Here is a 16,919-nt window from a genome sequence, read left to right on the forward strand (position 1 = left end):
GCAGGCTCTAACTCAACAGGAGGAGAGGGAAAGAGGGGAAAAAAATAAAAAGAACGCTCAATAAACTACATCTGGAAGATGAAATTCCACAATCAAAGCCTTTTAAACAAAATCCTCTTCACCTACCCTAGTCTCTGGGCCACTAGCAGCCAAAGAAGCAGCTGTGGGGAATTGCAAATCATTGGCCAGCACCTGGTCCCCAGCTCTCCCTTGTTGTAAGCTTATCACCATAAAGAGACAGCTAAAAATACAATTTTCCCAGAGAAACAATTTCTGGATCTGTCACAGAGACATTAGACAAGTGGAAAGTGCTGGGTCTTCCTCGTGCAGGAGGGGGGTGTGTATAGGGTGTTTTCCCTTACGACGCTCTGCTGAAGCCCCAGGCTTGTTGGCAGGAAATCAGTGATGAAGGAGTCTAGTAGAGGAATGGAAATAAAATGAAAAGCCCAAATCCCAGCGCCTGCCAAGGAACAGGTTAACCAGAATGTTTTGGAGGCTAGGGACATTCAGCATGCCAGAACACAGAGACAACCAATGTCACCTTGCCACAGTTGCGCGCACCAGCTGTCACCCTCCCGCAGGCCACCACGGCAGCCAGGACGCAGCGCTCCAGGCCTCGCTCCTGCTTGTTGGGCACAGACGGGTGCTGGTGGAAGCCAACGTGGCCACTGCTGACCCTGTGATCTCCAGGCCAGTGGAATTTTCCATGGATGCAGCAGCCATGGAGCCCTCAGCTCCGGACACAGTTTCCTCCCACCTGCACCCAGCAGGGAGGAGGGACGGCAGCCCTTCCGTGCCAGGTGTCCCGGTTCAGTCAGGAAAAGCCAGAGGAAAAGGTTTTAAGGGCCCCTTTAACCAAATTAGTGGCACATTTCATCGTGGGGTTCTCAGGAGAAGAGCTGGGATTGGGACTGAGAATTGTAGCTTTTCCAGATGTCCCTGCACTCAGTGCTTCCTGCTGGAAGAGGCAAGCACGGAGGCTGGAAAAAGTCTTGCCATACCAAGGGAAGCAGCTCCAGCCTTTCTGCAGGGATGCACCAGAAAAGCTGAAGCACAAAATCCCAGGGGAGCTTCCTCCCCGCCAGTCTCCACAGGAGACAGCCAGAGACTAATGAAAGCCAGCGGCCACTTGGGATACATCCTCTCACTCTTCTCTCGGCGCCACTTTCCACATGCCCCTTCCCAGCGAGGCTGGAAACGCCCCGAGACACAAACCACAGTGGGGAGGCTCACTGGGACCACCTCCATCTGCCCCTGCCCGTGGGGGCTGCACAGGCCTGGGCCACCAGAGAGACACCCCCAACATCAAACACATTTATAAAAAGTGAAAAAAAAAGGTGACAGGAGTGTATCTACATGTGCAGAAGCAGCGCTATTTACACCCTCTGGGACATGCCTGGCTGTGCAGTATTTCATCACGACACGTTACTGAAAAAAATATTAATCATTCTCTGTTCGCTCCAGACCAGTTTTTGACTTGTAAGGCATCTCTTTCTGTCCGTTTAAATTACCACCAATGGCACATTAAAACACGTCCTGTTTTAAAGCAGTGACAGTTCAATGCAAAATGAGAAGGGGAAAAAAAAGCAAAGTAACCTTTAACCAAAAATACATTAAACTGCAATGGGTTTTCCACACTCATTCAAAAAGAATTCTGAAACAAACCAAACCAAAATAGACCCACTAGTTTTGCGAAGATACAGGAGTCGGGAACGGCTGCATGTTTTGGAGCTTCCCATTATCCCAGACGCAGGCACCCCACAAAGCCCTGACACGGTGGCCCCTGCTGCAGCCGGGGACCGGCAGCCTCGAGGAGCACGAGACAGCCCCAGGCAGCAACAGGGAGCGACTCCCGGCTGCAGCTGGGATCATACAGCAAACACAGCAGGAGAAGGAATGCCAAGAGGAACCCTCACACACATGCAGGATCAGAATCCTGGCTGGGGGTGAGATCAGGACAAAAAGGTCGACCGGGAGATTCTAGCTCTGCTGTACCCAAATATTGCTGGTTTCCGAGACGGGAGGCTTTCCGAGACAGGAGACTGGTTCGAGAACCAGTTGCATCACTGCCGTCTTCTCCATCACTGCCAAAGAATGTCCACATGTGCGAAGGGAAGACACTTGACCACTCTGCTGGAGGCCAAGTCTTTTTTTTTTTTTTCCTGCCATATAAAAATATTTTTTTCTATTGTTTAATTTCCTTCTTCTCTGCCCACAGCAAGTTCACTCAGAAGCAAGTAACTTATTTCCTGTTGAATCCATCTTAGTTGTTTTATCTGGAAAACAACGACTTCCCCCACACGGTCCCCATGCGCAGCTGACAGGAGCAGGCACGGTGCTGTTCATCACCCTGTTTATGCCTCAGCCTCAAAAGAGCCAGCCCAGCTCTGGTGAAAGAAACACCCTCTCCCTCTCAACAGTAAAGCAGCAAAGATGCTGCTTGGTTGTTGGAAGAAGCGGCTATTTTAGAGCTCTCTGTGACAAGGCAGTATTGCAAAGCGCTGGTTTTCCAAGCCCCCTGAGCACAGGGAATACAAGCAACCCATTCCTCGTGTTACATTGCTGCAACACCTGGAGAAGAGCAAGGGAAGGGAAGGCCTTGCCCCCAGGAGGTTGCAATGGGATCTGTTGCTGGATTGAGCAGAGCTGCAGCTCAGCATCAGCAGGAGTCTGCTGCCAGAGCAGCACAAAACACCCGCCTCCAAGTTAGCCCAAGTCTCCCAAAAGCCTCTGAAAGATCGTGGAGCCAGCAGGGCTTCCGAGTCACCTGCAACACAGTGATCACCAGCTCCCTCCGATTATCTGGGGACAACCTGGCTGCATAGCGAGGCAGTCAAAAACCAAAACATTGCCCAAAAAAAGACAAAAAAAATGCCCCCAAGTGATATAGCTGACAATGGCAAGATTCCTTACAGAGCAGACTATAAGGCGCTTTATGGAGACTCGGGCCATAGGAGAATGCCGTGCCACATGAAGAGTGAAATGTTAAACCTGTTCCCAGCTGCACTGTTCTGATTCCCTTTAATCCTTTATTATTATTATTATTTAATGCCATTTATGCTTCTTCAGAGCAGGGACATTTGCAACCATGTTGCTCCCACTCGTGCAGAAGCAGTTTGTCTCTTCTGCTCCAAGCTCTTCAGCAGCGCCCACTGCAGAGGACTGGTCACAGTCCGATGTCCAGAAAAGAGCCTAGCTGACATGTTCATATTCCCCCCTGCCTACCGCTTACCGCTTCTTTCTTCTCTTCCAGAGTTCCCAGTACAGCAGACGGAAGGAAGGAAGAACTGAAAGATATGGAAGGATTTAAGGCTTGATGGAGCCAGGAAGCATTTGCTGAAGGTCTTTTCGTGCTGCAAAGCCACGCTGGGTGTGGTGCGTTTGGGAAAGAAAACCTCGCTTATCATCACTTGGTTCATGCTCTTCTTACTCCTCATGAAGCAGCCCCAGCTTTGAAGCAGGCTCACGGAAAGGGCAGCACTCACGGGGAAGCCCTGCAATGGCTCTTCCCAGCGGCAAAGGGCTGCTATCAACACCTTTGCATGCAGGTGCTTACTCCAGACGTCCCAGGATGATCCAGGCATAAAGCTCCAGCTCCACGGAGCCCTCGCTCCGGTCCTGGCAGGGCGGTGGGGGTTTCGTGACAGCATCGAGGGCTCCCTAGGCTCTTGGGCTGGGACAGGGCATCCCGGCGTGGCAGCAGTGCGGCCACCAGGCCCAGGAGTGAGGCCGCAGGGACAGAGGCTGCACATGGAGCCAGGGGCAGACGGGAGCAGTGTCGAGGGGCTGCGGCTCGTGGGTGACTCGGGTCTTGCGGGCACCCCGGCTCATGAAACGACAGTCTGTGCTCACCGGACACCTCAGCGCCCTAGACCCGCAGGGCACCGGCCCCGTCTCTGGCCGCCCCAGCACAACCCCCGCCGCTCTCGGCCCGCAGGTGGCCCCGATGCCGGCGCCCAGCCCCGCAGCGTCGCGGCCCAGGGCCCGCCACCGGCGCCGGCAGCTCCGCACTCCCGAGCAGAGGGCCCGGCGGCGGCCGGGCCGGGTCCTGCGCGGCGGGCGGCGCCGCGACCCCCGCGCCGCGAGCGCCCTGTGCAGCGGCCCCGGCCGTGGCGCGCGGGCGGCAGCCGCAAGGCCGGGCCGGGCACGGCGGCTCCCGGCCGCGCCGCCCTTTGTCTGCACGGCCCCGCGCGGCGCCCTCCCGCCCCGGCCCCGGCGCCTACCTGCCCGCGCCGCCCCGCGCCCGGCCGCGCCGCCTCGGCTGCCCGCGGGGCCGGCCGCGCCGCCAGGCCGCCCCCGCCGCCGCCCGGCTCCGCTCCGCTCCGCTCGGCTCCGTTCAGCGCGGCCCGCCCTAGCGCTGGCGCCGCCCCTTGGCGGAGCGGCCCCGGCTCTGCCCCCCGGGCCGGCCCTCCCTCGCGGCCGGGCCGCGGCTCAGCCCTTCGCACCGGGCCGCGGCGCTTTCTCCCCGCACGGCCCGGCCTCCCCAGGCGGCCACGCGGCGCCGCCGGGCCAGGCCAGGTCCTGCGTTCGGGCACAGCCTCCCCGCGGAAGGGCTCCCGCCGCCTCCCCGCCGGGCGCGCGGCTGCTGCTGCGCTCGGGATGCTTCCGTTGGCGCCCGGCTCCCCGGCGCCTGCAGTGCCCGCTCCCCTCTCCCGGGGTGTTTGCATGCTCCTGGCAGGCACCAAAGCCAGTTAGGGCTGAGGCAGCCCCCGTTCTCCTCACCAGCACAGCCAGGCCTGCCACCCAGCTGCTCCTTCACCAGCTTCCCCGCCATGGAGTCACTGGGAGCTCCTCGCAGAGGGGACAGCCCATGTGACAGCTCCCCAGCCACCCTGGTGCCCTGACGGGCTGCCTCAGGCGCCGCAGAGACGTGCATCAGCGAGAGCAAGGCCGTGTTCATGGTCAGCTCCCGGGCACTACCTCAGCCCCAGCCAGCCCCAGAGGCTGGAGCAGCGCGGAGGGCCCAGGCAGTGCCGCCCCGGCAGGGGTTCAGTGGAAACCCCTGAAACACGATGAGCTGATTCAGAGAGGGAGCAACAACTGGAAACAGCAGAGGGAAACACTGGGAGATCCTCAGCCGCCTCACCCAGCCCTGCAGCTCGGAGCTCCCACCCTGTGTGTGATGTGTTCCCAGGGGACAGCTGCAGCCAGGCCAAGGCGTCTCAACGCAATGCAGAGAATAAAACACTTCTCCGACATCTCCCGGCATCCCTTCCGAGGCACAACACCAACGCACAACTGTTTCTTCAGGGCAGCCCCAGCCTGTGCCACGTTACCCAGCAAAGCGCGCGGACCCCGCGAGCTTCCGCGTTCAGCCCACGGCAGCGAGATGTGGCGGAAGATCTGTTTGGAATTTGGCTTTGGCACGGTACCCTGGGAGAGCTTCCCCTGTAATAGGAGGCAAGGAACCAATTTTAATGAAATGAAACAAGCAGATAAACAAAACAGAAAGGAAAATAATGGTGAAGGACAGAACTGCAGACAATAATGACCACACATTTACTAACGCACCCCAAAGCATTCACGGAAGTCAAATATTTCTTATCCTTAAACATTTCAGATATCTCTTCTCCAAAGATCTCTGAATATCTTGCTTAAACCCAAGTTAACTTGAGAGCTTAGAAAACAAAGCGGGGCAAACAGGAAGTTTTTCAGCTGTGAACTGCTGTGAATTATATCGAGGGCTTTTTTTTCCAGCTTTAAGTGATTCGTAGACTCAGCCTGAAAACGCATCTGCAGTACAAATAGCTTACTGAGGCACTGCTGAACTTTGTCAGAATTGTAGCACAGAGTCATGTACAAATGGTCATGCAAAAAGCCAACAATGAGTAATAAAAACACACTCAAAAGACTGAGGACAATCTCCAGTGAATTCACGATCTCCGGCGGTAAAGTTTTCCACTGACTAGTTACTTTTGAGGAAAAGGAATTTGTTGAACACTTGGTTTGGCATTTGCAAACACATTTTTTTAAAAAAGAATGACCTACCCACTGGAAACAGAAACTTTTTTCAGAAAGACACGTACATTTATTAATACCAGTTTTAACATTTTACATGCATATCGGGTAGCTTTTTTTCCTGTTTCTGTTTGCAAATACAAAGGACACCATCTCTTTTCCTGCATAATTTGACTCACAGGCACATCTGTTGGAAAGAAGGTTAGCAGTTTTCTTCTGCATTGTCTCCAATTTATTAATCAACACCTTCAGTTTCCTCCTGAGTTAGAGCCAAATTATGATCCCATTGAAGTCAATGGCAGCATTTCCACTGACTTCATTAGGACCCGAAATTAGTTCTTGAAGTCTTTGCCAATTCCTTAAGTGCTTTAACTTCAACATTAGGGATTTCTTTTTAAATCTTCTTAGGCCTGTTTCTGACACGTCATTTTACATGTGTGTGTGCACAAACTGCACTTCTAAAATTAAGAATTCCAATAGCCTTAAAAGCAGATGGAAAAATATGCATCTTTTTTCTTTTTACCTATGAATGACTGCATTCAGAGTCCTAAATTTCTCTTTATCGGTGTTGTTAGAGAGGGAGAAAAGCTGCCATTTTGAGGGGCCTGCAGCCTGAAGCTGTTGCCTATCAGCATGGCGAGAGCCCCGAGTCCAGACCTCTGCTCCGTTCCCAGCAGGGAACCAGAGTTCAGCCTCCAAGAATAGTATTGGCCTCTTTCAGGCCTGGTCTCTGTTCTGAGACCACCAGAGAGGCTGCCGGTCTGGTGGCGGCGCTTAGCGAGTGACTCGTGGGAACCAAAGGCAGCCACGGAAACAATGATGATTTTCAAGTGCCAAAATTCCTGCTCGAAGAGAGCCCTGAGCAGGGGGTTTCACAGGTCTGGTCAGTGGCTTCCCACCGACCCAGTCCCAGCCAGCACTGCTTACATGAGGGCCAAGCTTGGACAGGATAAAAGGTCGGGAGCAGCATTTCCATTTGTGTTGGCTCCCGGGCCGCCTTTTTGTTTAGTCACCGGCTGAGTTCTGAATTCCGCCTGCAGCGTCACTATCTGTGGGTTTCCCATGAGCTGGAGAGGCTATTACTAAGGAGCAGCTGGAATTTTAATTACCCATTAAGAGCTAAATCTGGGGGATTTCTCAATGCAAACACACATATTCCCTGGCACTGACCTCACGGTGGCCTGAGCATCCTTCCCAGCCAGGCTGGAGGACGCGCTCCTTCCAGCCACCGCTGCTGCCCTTCTCGTCACCCATCCCAACCTGGCACCTGTCTGGCAGTGACAATGGGAAGGTCCTCAGCGCTGGCCTTGGCAGCTAGAAAAGCATCTTCGTGGCTGGCATTTGGGCCTCAGGAGCATTCTGCAGAGTTGGCACTTCCCTTGTCAACTTAACAGGATTGGTGCAAGACCTGGAGGAAAGGGAGGGATTTGCCCCTGAGAGTGGGAAAAACAGTGGGAAACCTCACACAGTGCCTTAAAGGACTTGGTGCAAGCTGCCTCGCAGCTGCTGCGGGCAGCAGCGGGTTTTGAACATTTTTTGTTTTTTGTTTTCCTAGCAGTTCATCTGGAGCCCTGGTTATCTCAGTGTGCTCCCCAAAGGGGAGGTTTGCCCGTTTCCTTGCTGCTGGGTTGCATCTGTTCCACACGCGTATCTGTCGGCGGGTGTGAGCCTCGCGGAGGATCTCTGCGCTCTGCTCCGCTCTGCCTTCCACGCACACACATGGTTCCTCTTTCCAGCCCTCCCACCCTGCCCTGGGAGAAATCCATGCGGGCTGGATCGCAGCCTTCACCTCCCTCCCGCTCCTCCACAGAGAGGCCACCCATGGCCACGAGCACCGCGGCACCGGGGCCGCCTGCGCCTGGTGACCTCCACAGCCCACTCGCAGAAACTACCACCATCCCCACAGGGCCCTGCACGCCGAGCAAGGAGAGAAAGGGCCAGAGGGGGAGAGAAAAAATCCCAAGGAAGGGAGATTTGTGGGAGGGGAAGGGAGAAAGGCAGATGGAAGGAAACTCATCCCCTCAAATCTGAGCAATATTGCCTGCAGGAGAGTCCCTGCCCTCAAGACATTTGCTAGAGCAGAAGGCAGGAAAAATCAGGCCATGGCCAGTACCACTGGAGCCCACAGCTGGAATTACAGCAGCCCCACCAATGCATATTTTAAGAGCCTCTCATTCAATATTTAAACAGGAAGATTCCTTATGCAGCAGCAAACAAGAGGGGAGCAGCGAGGATAGCACACAGGGTCAATGTGGGTGTTATCCTGGTGTCCAGGGACACAGGAAGCTTTCCTAGGGATGAAGCCTAGAGAACGGGGAGGCCACATGGACCACACCTCTTCTCCTGGTCACAGCTGAGAGCTCCATCCTGGAGGGACCTTGGATGCTTTGCTTGGAAAGGGGGAAGATGCCTCAAAAGAAGGCAGCTTTGCAGGGCACGTGGAAGCTCCCCTAAGAAATGCAGTGCCTCGAGCTGCTCAGCTCTCCTGACTGCTGGGATTCCAGTGCCAGATCTCCCCTAGACTTTGCTGTAATTATTTTGCCCACAACCCTTTCCGTTTTCCATTTCCTAGTCCCAAACTGCCCTGTAGCCTGGAAGTTTTCCATCTAAGAGTTGTGTGTCTGCCACAACACAGGGTTCGGGCACGCTGGTTAAGCTGAAGCCTCCCTCTGCTCTCCTGTGATGCAAGGAGGGCCACCTTTATCACAACTCTAGACTTGATATTTTTGCCTCCAGCCCTCTGGGCCACCCAGGTCAGCAGAAGCATCAGAAGCTGAAGACTGAGGGATTTGGCAGCAGATAAACTCATGGCACCAATCTCCTTTCATGGCTATGTTCCCATGAGGTCAAAATAAGCACCAGCACTGGAGGGGTTTCAAAAGTTTCCTGTGGACCAGCAGCGAATACTCTCAGAGCCTCCCTACCACGGCATTCCCAGGCACCTGCCGCTTCTCCGTGCCCGTGCCCCAGCCCGCTCCTGGCCGCCCATCCGGTGCTCGCCAGCCTCCCCTGCCCACGCGCCGTCAGCGAGGCTCCGGGTCTGCTGCTGCTGCCGCAGCCCCGCGGGGCTCTCAACCGTCTTTGCTCCGCTGAGGGCTTCGCAGTGGAGGCAGCCCCCACCATGGAGGAGGCATTTAGAAATAGGGCAGGATCAAGCCTAGGAAGAATAGTGCAAGTGCTGTTCAGTCAGGTTCAGTCTGCCTTTCTTCAAAGGTCCTCCCTCTTTGATGCTTACTATCTTGACTCTCCTGAGTCCTATTTAAATGAGTTGGAACCAGAAAATATTCACTTGCTGGACTGCCTTAATGTAAAACTTTACCAATTTACATTCTGTTTGCTGTAGAGGTGGAACAAATCTCCCCTGATAATTGTTCTAGAAGGGAGTCCCTGCACCGCCATTCACAGCTACAAAGTCTATGCCACTCACAAAAGCCTTCTGACTTCCCAGCAGAGAACCACGTGTATTAAAATCTCTCCCATTAGCTCCTTAAGAAAAAATGCTCCAAAGACTTACACATACTACAATCTCTGTGTACACTCCCTTGTGGGTAAAACTCCTGAGAACCTCCTCGCACTCACATAGATTTTCTGTGAGAAGGACAGAAGTGTTGTGCAGCTAGCAGAGAGAAGGGAGTAGGGCAGCTATTAACAGTATTAGAAACCTATTTGATTCCAGTAGAAAGTTCTTAATGCAAAGCAACACATATAGGTGGGCCACATCAGCAGGTAAGCCTTGCCTGCAGCCCTCCTGGAATCAGAGAGCTGCACAAAAGCACTGAGAGTCCAAGATGTCAATAGAGAACTTGACTCCAGAGAGTCTTGTGTGTTTGGTTTTCTTTAATGGGTCAGGCAATATCAGCACACATTAAGATTGGGCTTTAAGGTCTTAATAATGGTCTTAGATTGAGTGATAGCCCTTCTCCTGGATGAAGACCTTACGTGCTTAGACCTGGTGCTGTCAATAGCTGGGAGTTACCTGACGGCACTATGGGTTAGGGCAAAGCAGAGCTCTGCACTCCCCACTCAAGCCTGTTCTTGCACAGCACAAGACATTCTTGGCCTCAACAAGGACAAGAAAAGTCCCTGGAGGTGGTTTGGTGCCCACCTGCACTTTGGATGGATAGGATCGCAGCAGAGCAGCAGAAAGATGCTTTCCTACAGGAGGACTTAGAGCGTTTCTAGAGGATTTGCCTTAACTTACTTTACAGACAAGCAATGTGGGCAGCCGCTTGGATCCCCATATCCCAGGGGAGCCCTTGTTGTGCTCAGCCACCCGACAGCAGAGTGAGCAGGGAACAGCCTGTGCCGTAGCCTCTGCCCTGGGCACTCCTGGGGCCGAGGCCAACTTTGCCTAGGGTGAGGGCTGGCTATAGCTGCTCTGCCAGGAGGGACCCAGGGGCCCCTCTCATGCAGATATTATACCAAGTTCCTTCCTATTCTTTTTTTCTTCTTTTCCCACCCCCACCAATTCAGGCCTGCATTTCTAAAGCTCTCCTGGCATAACTCTGTTAGGAGCCCAGACATCACGATGCTGAGGAAAGCCCTCGGGTAGACGCAGTTACACCGGTATTAAGCACTTTCTCCCCGTCTCATTTATCTTGCTCCATTGAACTGGAATAAGCTACGCTGGCATAAGCATTTTATACAAGGGGCACTCGCCACATTAGCTCCGTTAGCATAATCTGAACAGCAAAACCTGCACGCTGCACAGAGCCTGGTTAAACTGACCCAAACCTGCGCACAGCAGCACCCATTTGAGGCAGGTTGTGCGGATGAAAGCCCACAGTGGAATAAGAGCTGCCCCACAGCATGACAGAGAGGGCCCAAGACCCCACGGCAAGCTTGGAGGCTGCTTCCCGCGAGCTCCGAGTGCGGCTCTGCCCAGCGTGCGGGCTGGAGGCGAGGCTGGAGGCCAGGGCGCTGACGGGGCGCTCCGAGCTGGCCTGCGGCGCTGGGGCACCCTCGGCACGGGCTTTCCCTCCCTGCGCTCTCTCCGTCTCCAGGTTGGAGTGGGCTGGGGGCTGACACTAGCCTCGGTGAGGAAGCACCAGCTCACGAGGCCCCGCAGGAGCTCCATGCCGGCACCTCTGCCGGCTGCCGCGGCACCGTGCCCAGAGCAGACGCCGGCGCCGCTGCCTGCGGGTGCCGGGGTCTCGACACCTCCCCTCGGCCCACGGCGCCCCCTGCGCCGCCATTTCGGGGCGGGGCTCCGAGGCGGGCGGGTGCCGCCATTTTGGGGAGGAGACTGTGGGAGGGGGCGGGGGGGGGAGACGAGCGCTGCCATCTTGAGAAGGGGATTGCGCGTGAGGCGGACGCCGCCATCTTGGTAAGGGCAGTCCCCCGTTTTTTGTGTGAGCCTTATTCGCCGTTTCAGCCGTGGCGGCATGGTGCTGTGGGGAGCGAGATGCGCTTCTGCGCCTCCAGCTACGAAAACGCACCTCACTTTTCCCTTTTTTATTTCTTTCTCCCCCAAAAAACCTCCGCCTTCCCGGCACCGCTTCCGGGTGAGCGCGGTGACGTCTGCGCTGTGGCGCGGCCTTCTTCCTTTCTCGCGCCGGCCGCCGCAGGAGACGCGCAGGTGAGCGCGGCCCGCGCCGCATCCGCCGCCATCCGCGCCCGCCCCGCGCCGCATCCGCCGCCATCCGCGCCCTCCGGGCCGCGCGCCCGCCGCAGCGCCGGGCTAGGCCGTGCCGCGCCGTGCCTGAGTCGGCGGGCGCCGCGGCCGGGGAGCTCGGGAGCCGAGCCCGGTTCTGTCCCCGCGTTCTTGGCCTTGCTCTGCGCCCGGAGCGGGGGCCGCTGCGCGTTCGTGCAGCGCGTTCGTGGGCGCCCCGCGGGCTGCGCTAGACAGAGGCCGCCCCGTTGCCGCGCTCCTCTCGGGCTGTGCTGTAGGAACTGTGTGCGCTCCCTGTTTTGGATCATCACATGGGGGTCATCGAGCTCGTTTTGCTTATAAAGCCAGGCCGTGCTTCAGGCTGACTACATTAACGATGTTGTTCTGCTTCAGCACGGATCAACCAGGCATAACTGTTCTTTAAAAGGAGAGGGCCGCACGGAGCAACCTCTTGATGTTGCAGGAGGGGGTGTTTGGAGTTCTCTGCCGCCTAACAGTGCTTCTGGATGCTGCGTCTGCCCGCGACCAGGGCTAGGCTTGATTATCCGAAGGCAGAGGATGCGTCCAAGTGGCTCCCGAGGATGTAGTTAGAAAACTAATGGCATGTGTGGGAACCCAAGTTAACTGTCTGGAAGTCACGGAAAGTCAGAGCTTTGTGATAATGCCAGGTCTGTAGTAACGGGCGGGTTAGGTATTTCCTCTGTTTCTAGCCATGAGATTATAGTCATGCAGAAATACCCCGTTGCTGGTCAGCAGTGATGTGATGCCCTCACATGGGACTGCAATGGTGCCCGGAGATACCTGCTGAGATAAAGGTTGTTCAGAAACCTCTGCCATGTGAGGTGAGGTTTGAGGCCCTACTAAACAGCTGTGGATGGAGGGGCTGCCCTGCCAGCGTACAGCAGAGCTCAGCATGTTTGGAATCTTTGAAAAGGTACCAAAGTTTTGCTGCCTGAATGGATTTTTGCCATCAGGAACTCATTTTGCTTTCTTGGTAAAGGGTTGCAGTATTGAGAAAGTGTACAGAAACCTTAGTTAAATACTGAGGAAATCAACATGACTTTTTTTTTTTTTTTAATTCAGCAATGGCACCCCGTAAAGGCAAGGAGAAGAAGGAAGAACAGGTCATCAGCTTGGGCCCTCAAGTTGCTGAAGGAGAAAATGTGTTTGGGGTCTGCCATATCTTTGCGTCCTTCAATGACACTTTTGTCCACGTGACTGATCTCTCTGGCAAGTGAGTACTGAGCACTGGTAACCTCAGTGTGGTACCTGGTTTCTTCAGTTTTGGAAGTGGAAATAATGCCACCGGAGACTGTTTTGGTGGAGGAGGGGAGAAAGACTTTTCCTTGAACGTATTTTTCCCCTTTCTTAGGGAAACCATCTGCCGTGTGACTGGTGGCATGAAGGTGAAGGCTGACAGAGATGAATCTTCTCCTTATGCTGCTATGTTGGCAGCCCAGGACGTTGCCCAGAGGTGCAAGGAACTGGGCATCACTGCTCTTCACATTAAGCTGCGTGCTACTGGTGGAAACAGGTCAGTTGGACGGACTGTGCCCCAGTATTTGCAGTACCTGTGTCTGTTAGTGCTTTAGTGTGCAGTTCTGCACTACTAAAGTGTGGGTTTGCCTGGCTGGCATGCTTGGAGTTTTGCACACTGTCTGCTGAGTGCATGCTTGCTGCACTTGGGCAAAGTGCAAGCCTAAGATCAGCAACCAGCGTGAATTTCTGGTGTGTGTGAGGTGAGTGTAAATTCCTAGATCCATGCCAGGCTGTTCCACATCAAGTCCTGCTCCTTTCTTCTTTGCGCTGCTCAAGTTGGTAATAATTGGCTGACATGGTCATGACTAACGTCACTGGAATTGGGATCTGTTCTCAGGACCATATTTATCTATAGTAGTAAAGGGGAGGTGCTGTCAAACTCAGAGGCATGTCAGCTTGGAGTGAAGGTAGGATGTGTCTGGTGGATGATTGTGCGTGGTTTGGATCTGGACACGAGAGGAAGGTGAACTCTGATGTCTTTGAAAATTGGTTGTTAAGTTAGGAGAGGAATATGTGCGTTTCAAGACCCTTAGATTTTTGTAATCTGTGGGGCATTTAAGGGGTTGTTGATCTTATGCTCTTTTCCAGGACCAAGACTCCTGGACCTGGTGCCCAGTCAGCCCTGAGAGCTCTGGCCCGTTCTGGGATGAAGATTGGCCGCATTGGTGAGTGGTGGAGGAGGAGGATGCTTGTGGAGGCCTGTGCCACTGCGTATCAGGGCAGAGTCTTGATGCTTCCAAAATCAGTTTGGAGGGATTACTCAAGTAAAGGGAACGCTGTCATGTCAAAGCTGTTGAAGTATTTCCAGCTGTTAAAGCTGGAAGTATTGTGTTGGTCTTTGTTTAAGGCAAGAAGAGTTCCTCACACTGAGGGAGAGTTCCAAATCTTGTAGGGAGCGTTAGAATCTTTAGGTGCTTGGTTCGAGTGGGTGGGGACATGGGGATTTTTGCATCTTTAAGTATTAGAAGCCCTGGATACCCAGCGTTTGGTGAGCTCACAGACTGCCATAGTTTGTTGGTGCTACCTGGGTAGCTGTCTGCTGAGGTGCAGCTGGAGGGTATCTGGAGGTACTGCTTGGTTGGGTGGCTTTGCCTGCTCGCTTTCTTCCCTTCCTCTGGAAGGTAACAGTGCTTTTCTCTCCACAGAGGACGTCACTCCCATCCCCTCTGACAGCACTCGCAGAAAGGGTGGTCGCCGTGGGCGTCGTCTGTAACCAATGCTGCATCTTTCGTTATTAAAGCTCTCTTATACACATTTGAGAAGAGGTTTATTTTTTTTTAACTGAAGCATTCTTTGATTTTTAACAATTTGTTGTCTCCCTGTCATCTAGGATCTGCAAGACTAATACTTTCCTGGTCCTCCTGGAAACTTTTTTAATGACACGCACAAAAGACTTGTCAGACTCTGTCAGGCTTCCTGCTTGTTTTAGGGCTGATTTTAGTACAGCTGTAACAGAGGTGCTGTGCCTACTTAAATACAGGAAAGCTCCTAGAAGCACTGGAATTACAGCTTCCTCAACTGTTTAGTTTATATATTTGTACTTGGAGACCTACTTAAAAACAACTTGTTGCTTCCTAGGCATGTGCTGCTTCCTGCACCAGTATTTACCCTCCAATGAAAAATGCTGCCATCACTTGGAACGCAGGGCTCTTCCTGCCTCTTAAAATATAGTCCTAAGGACTCTTCAAGGCTTTAAGTCTGTCATGTTTTTGTTGTGCTTTCATGCCTATGGTTAAATTTTAGGCCAAAGTACGCTTCATTGGCATATAGTATTTGTCGGTATAGGGAGAATTTGCTTAACAGATTTGGCCTCATGAGGAACAAGGTAACAAAGCAAAGTCAAAGTGCTAGGAAACAAATTCTAGAAACGTAGTATTGCAGTAATCTAAGCTCAGGTATTGCTTTATCACCTTTTCAGAAAATCCATCTCAATACAATGCACTGAAGTTTACCTCCAAAAAGCTTCTGAACAAATTTTTGCTTTATTGAGTTTTAAAAGAAAGATGTGCTTTAATTAGGAGTTTAAGATGAAAACAGAAAAGCACTGGGTAGCTATTGTTCCTTCCTCAGACTGTAGTTTTTTAACAGGTGCTGGAATAAAACATAATTCCATGAGGGAACGGCAGCATTTTTAGGTAGTTTCAGGCTTGTAGGGGATTTGGGAATGTGCTGCTTCCCTCTACTGGTTGACCTTTAGAGTACGGAGAGTAGAAGTCTTCCAGGGTGAAGCATGTGACTGATATTTTTGAAGAGAGCAGCCTGTGCCTAGGACTGAAGTAAGAAATTCTGCTAACAATCTCCTGCACAGGAAGGATTAGTGCCTTACCTGCATCACAAACTAGCTTTTTCGTATGAAATGACTAGAATCTCATCAATCAGTTTTGGGAAAGTGAAAGGACACTAAATCCATTAAATATTTAAACCAGTTTATTCCTACAAATAACACTGCCACTAAGTATTAGCAGTATATGCAAAGAGCATGATATCAATTTGAATAGTATAAGAAAAACACTTATTGATGTTAGAGTCAATAATCCTTACAGCGTTCTGAAGAGCATTTAAAACTAGTTTATCTTTCAGCTTAACTTTTGCGAGTTTAAGTGCTGGGCGTTAACAGCAAAATTGCTACGTTTTCCAGCTGAAGTGACATCTTCACAACAACGTCCTGTACCTGATTTCTCAGCTAACTGGATGCTTGGAAAAAAAACCTCACTGTTTAGGTTAGGCAGAAGTGAACTGTTCCGTAGTACCAGCTCAAAGGGCTATTTTAGCAGTAACAGGCTGCAAACACGTATGACCTGCAGGCTGAGAGCCAGCATGGGGGCACCCCAAGCCTGCACCAAGCTGCCACCCCAGCACGTCCCCTGCCTGGACTGGAAGGATCAGGAGACAGAGGAGAACTAAGGAGTCCCTGTCCTGGGCACCCCCTGCAGCCAGGAAGGTCTCTGTGCCAAGCACAGCCCTGTCCTTGACACCCAGAGCCAGACAAAGCAAACACGGAGCCAAAAAACTGTCCGTGGAGACACGGTGGCATCTCCAGATGCATCCGGGAGGACAAGATGGTCCGCACGAGCATGACAGGGCAAGCCCAGAGTGCTAAGAGCAAGTCTGGACCGGGTCACCCCTGCGGCCTGGGGAATTTCAAGTCCCAGCGTGACAGAGAAGCGTAGCAGGGAAATGAAACTCCTTTAGGGCAAGATGGACATGAGAGGGAGTGCTCAGATATCCCCACACAGCCCGTAAGACAGATCTAGGCAGATCAGCAAGAGAGGGAGCTGGTGCTCAGCTGCAGGCGATATATTTAACTCGTCAGAAATTGTTGCCTGATTCATGCCAGCTGAGTAAGGACACCTTGGAGATTTTTTGTTGTTGTTGTTTTGGGGTTTTTTTTAGTTGTTATATGTTTATTTAAGGAGCATGGTCCTGGCTGTGTTCCTGCATGTGCTGTTGTGAGTCAATGTGAGCTGAGGAGGGAGCAGCTGGGCTGTGAGCTGGAGCTCTTGTGGGGTTTGCAACTTAATACCTGCTGGTTAGCGAGTTCCAGAGCTGAGCAAGGGGAACTGAGCTGAAGAAATCTTCCTGAGCTTGTTCCACGTGCTGAGTTAAAGCTTTGCAGGCTTGGAACTGTGAGCACGGAGGTTTGCCTGGTAACTAGTGATGCCAGCAAATGCCTGGGCAGGTTACTCTTAATTTCACACCCAGAATATTGCTTCTGTCTGATCTCTGACCAAGGTTGTACTGGGTCCTAATGCTGGAGACGGTAGTGTTGGGCTTCTCTTTGTGCCGGCCAAGACCAAATTCCAATATGTGG

At 53.0% G+C, this 16,919-nt stretch overlaps 1 protein-coding gene across 1 annotated transcript; it reads left to right on the top strand.

Annotated features, from left to right (window-relative positions):
• Positions 1-11,513: 11,513 nt before the first annotated feature.
• Positions 11,514-14,358, top strand: RPS14 (ribosomal protein S14). Its single transcript, XM_088521504.1, has 5 exons — positions 11,514-11,536; positions 12,653-12,803; positions 12,942-13,103; positions 13,697-13,773; positions 14,254-14,358. Exons 2-5 carry the CDS (start codon positions 12,655-12,657, stop codon positions 14,319-14,321), a joined length of 456 nt encoding a protein of 151 aa, XP_088377630.1. The 5' UTR covers positions 11,514-11,536; positions 12,653-12,654; the 3' UTR covers positions 14,322-14,358.
• The last annotated feature ends 2,561 nt before the right edge of the window (positions 14,359-16,919 follow it).

This window comes from Tinamus guttatus, unplaced genomic scaffold, assembly GCF_059628265.1.
Source record: "Tinamus guttatus ecotype Peru unplaced genomic scaffold, ASM5962826v1 Tinamus_guttatus_pri_ptg000007l, whole genome shotgun sequence".
Taxonomy (NCBI): Eukaryota; Metazoa; Chordata; class Aves; order Tinamiformes; family Tinamidae; genus Tinamus; species Tinamus guttatus.

Bases quoted from the DNA above. Each gene is read 5' to 3' on its own strand.
- RPS14 (XM_088521504.1), top strand. From the start codon at position 12,655: ATGGCACCCCGTAAAGGCAAGGAGAAGAAGGAAGAACAGGTCATCAGC. The intron at 12,804-12,941 runs GTGAGTACTGAG...CCCCTTTCTTAG, and splicing joins GTGACTGATCTCTCTGGCAA to GGAAACCATCTGCCGTGTGA. The intron at 13,104-13,696 runs GTCAGTTGGACG...GCTCTTTTCCAG, and splicing joins CGTGCTACTGGTGGAAACAG to GACCAAGACTCCTGGACCTG.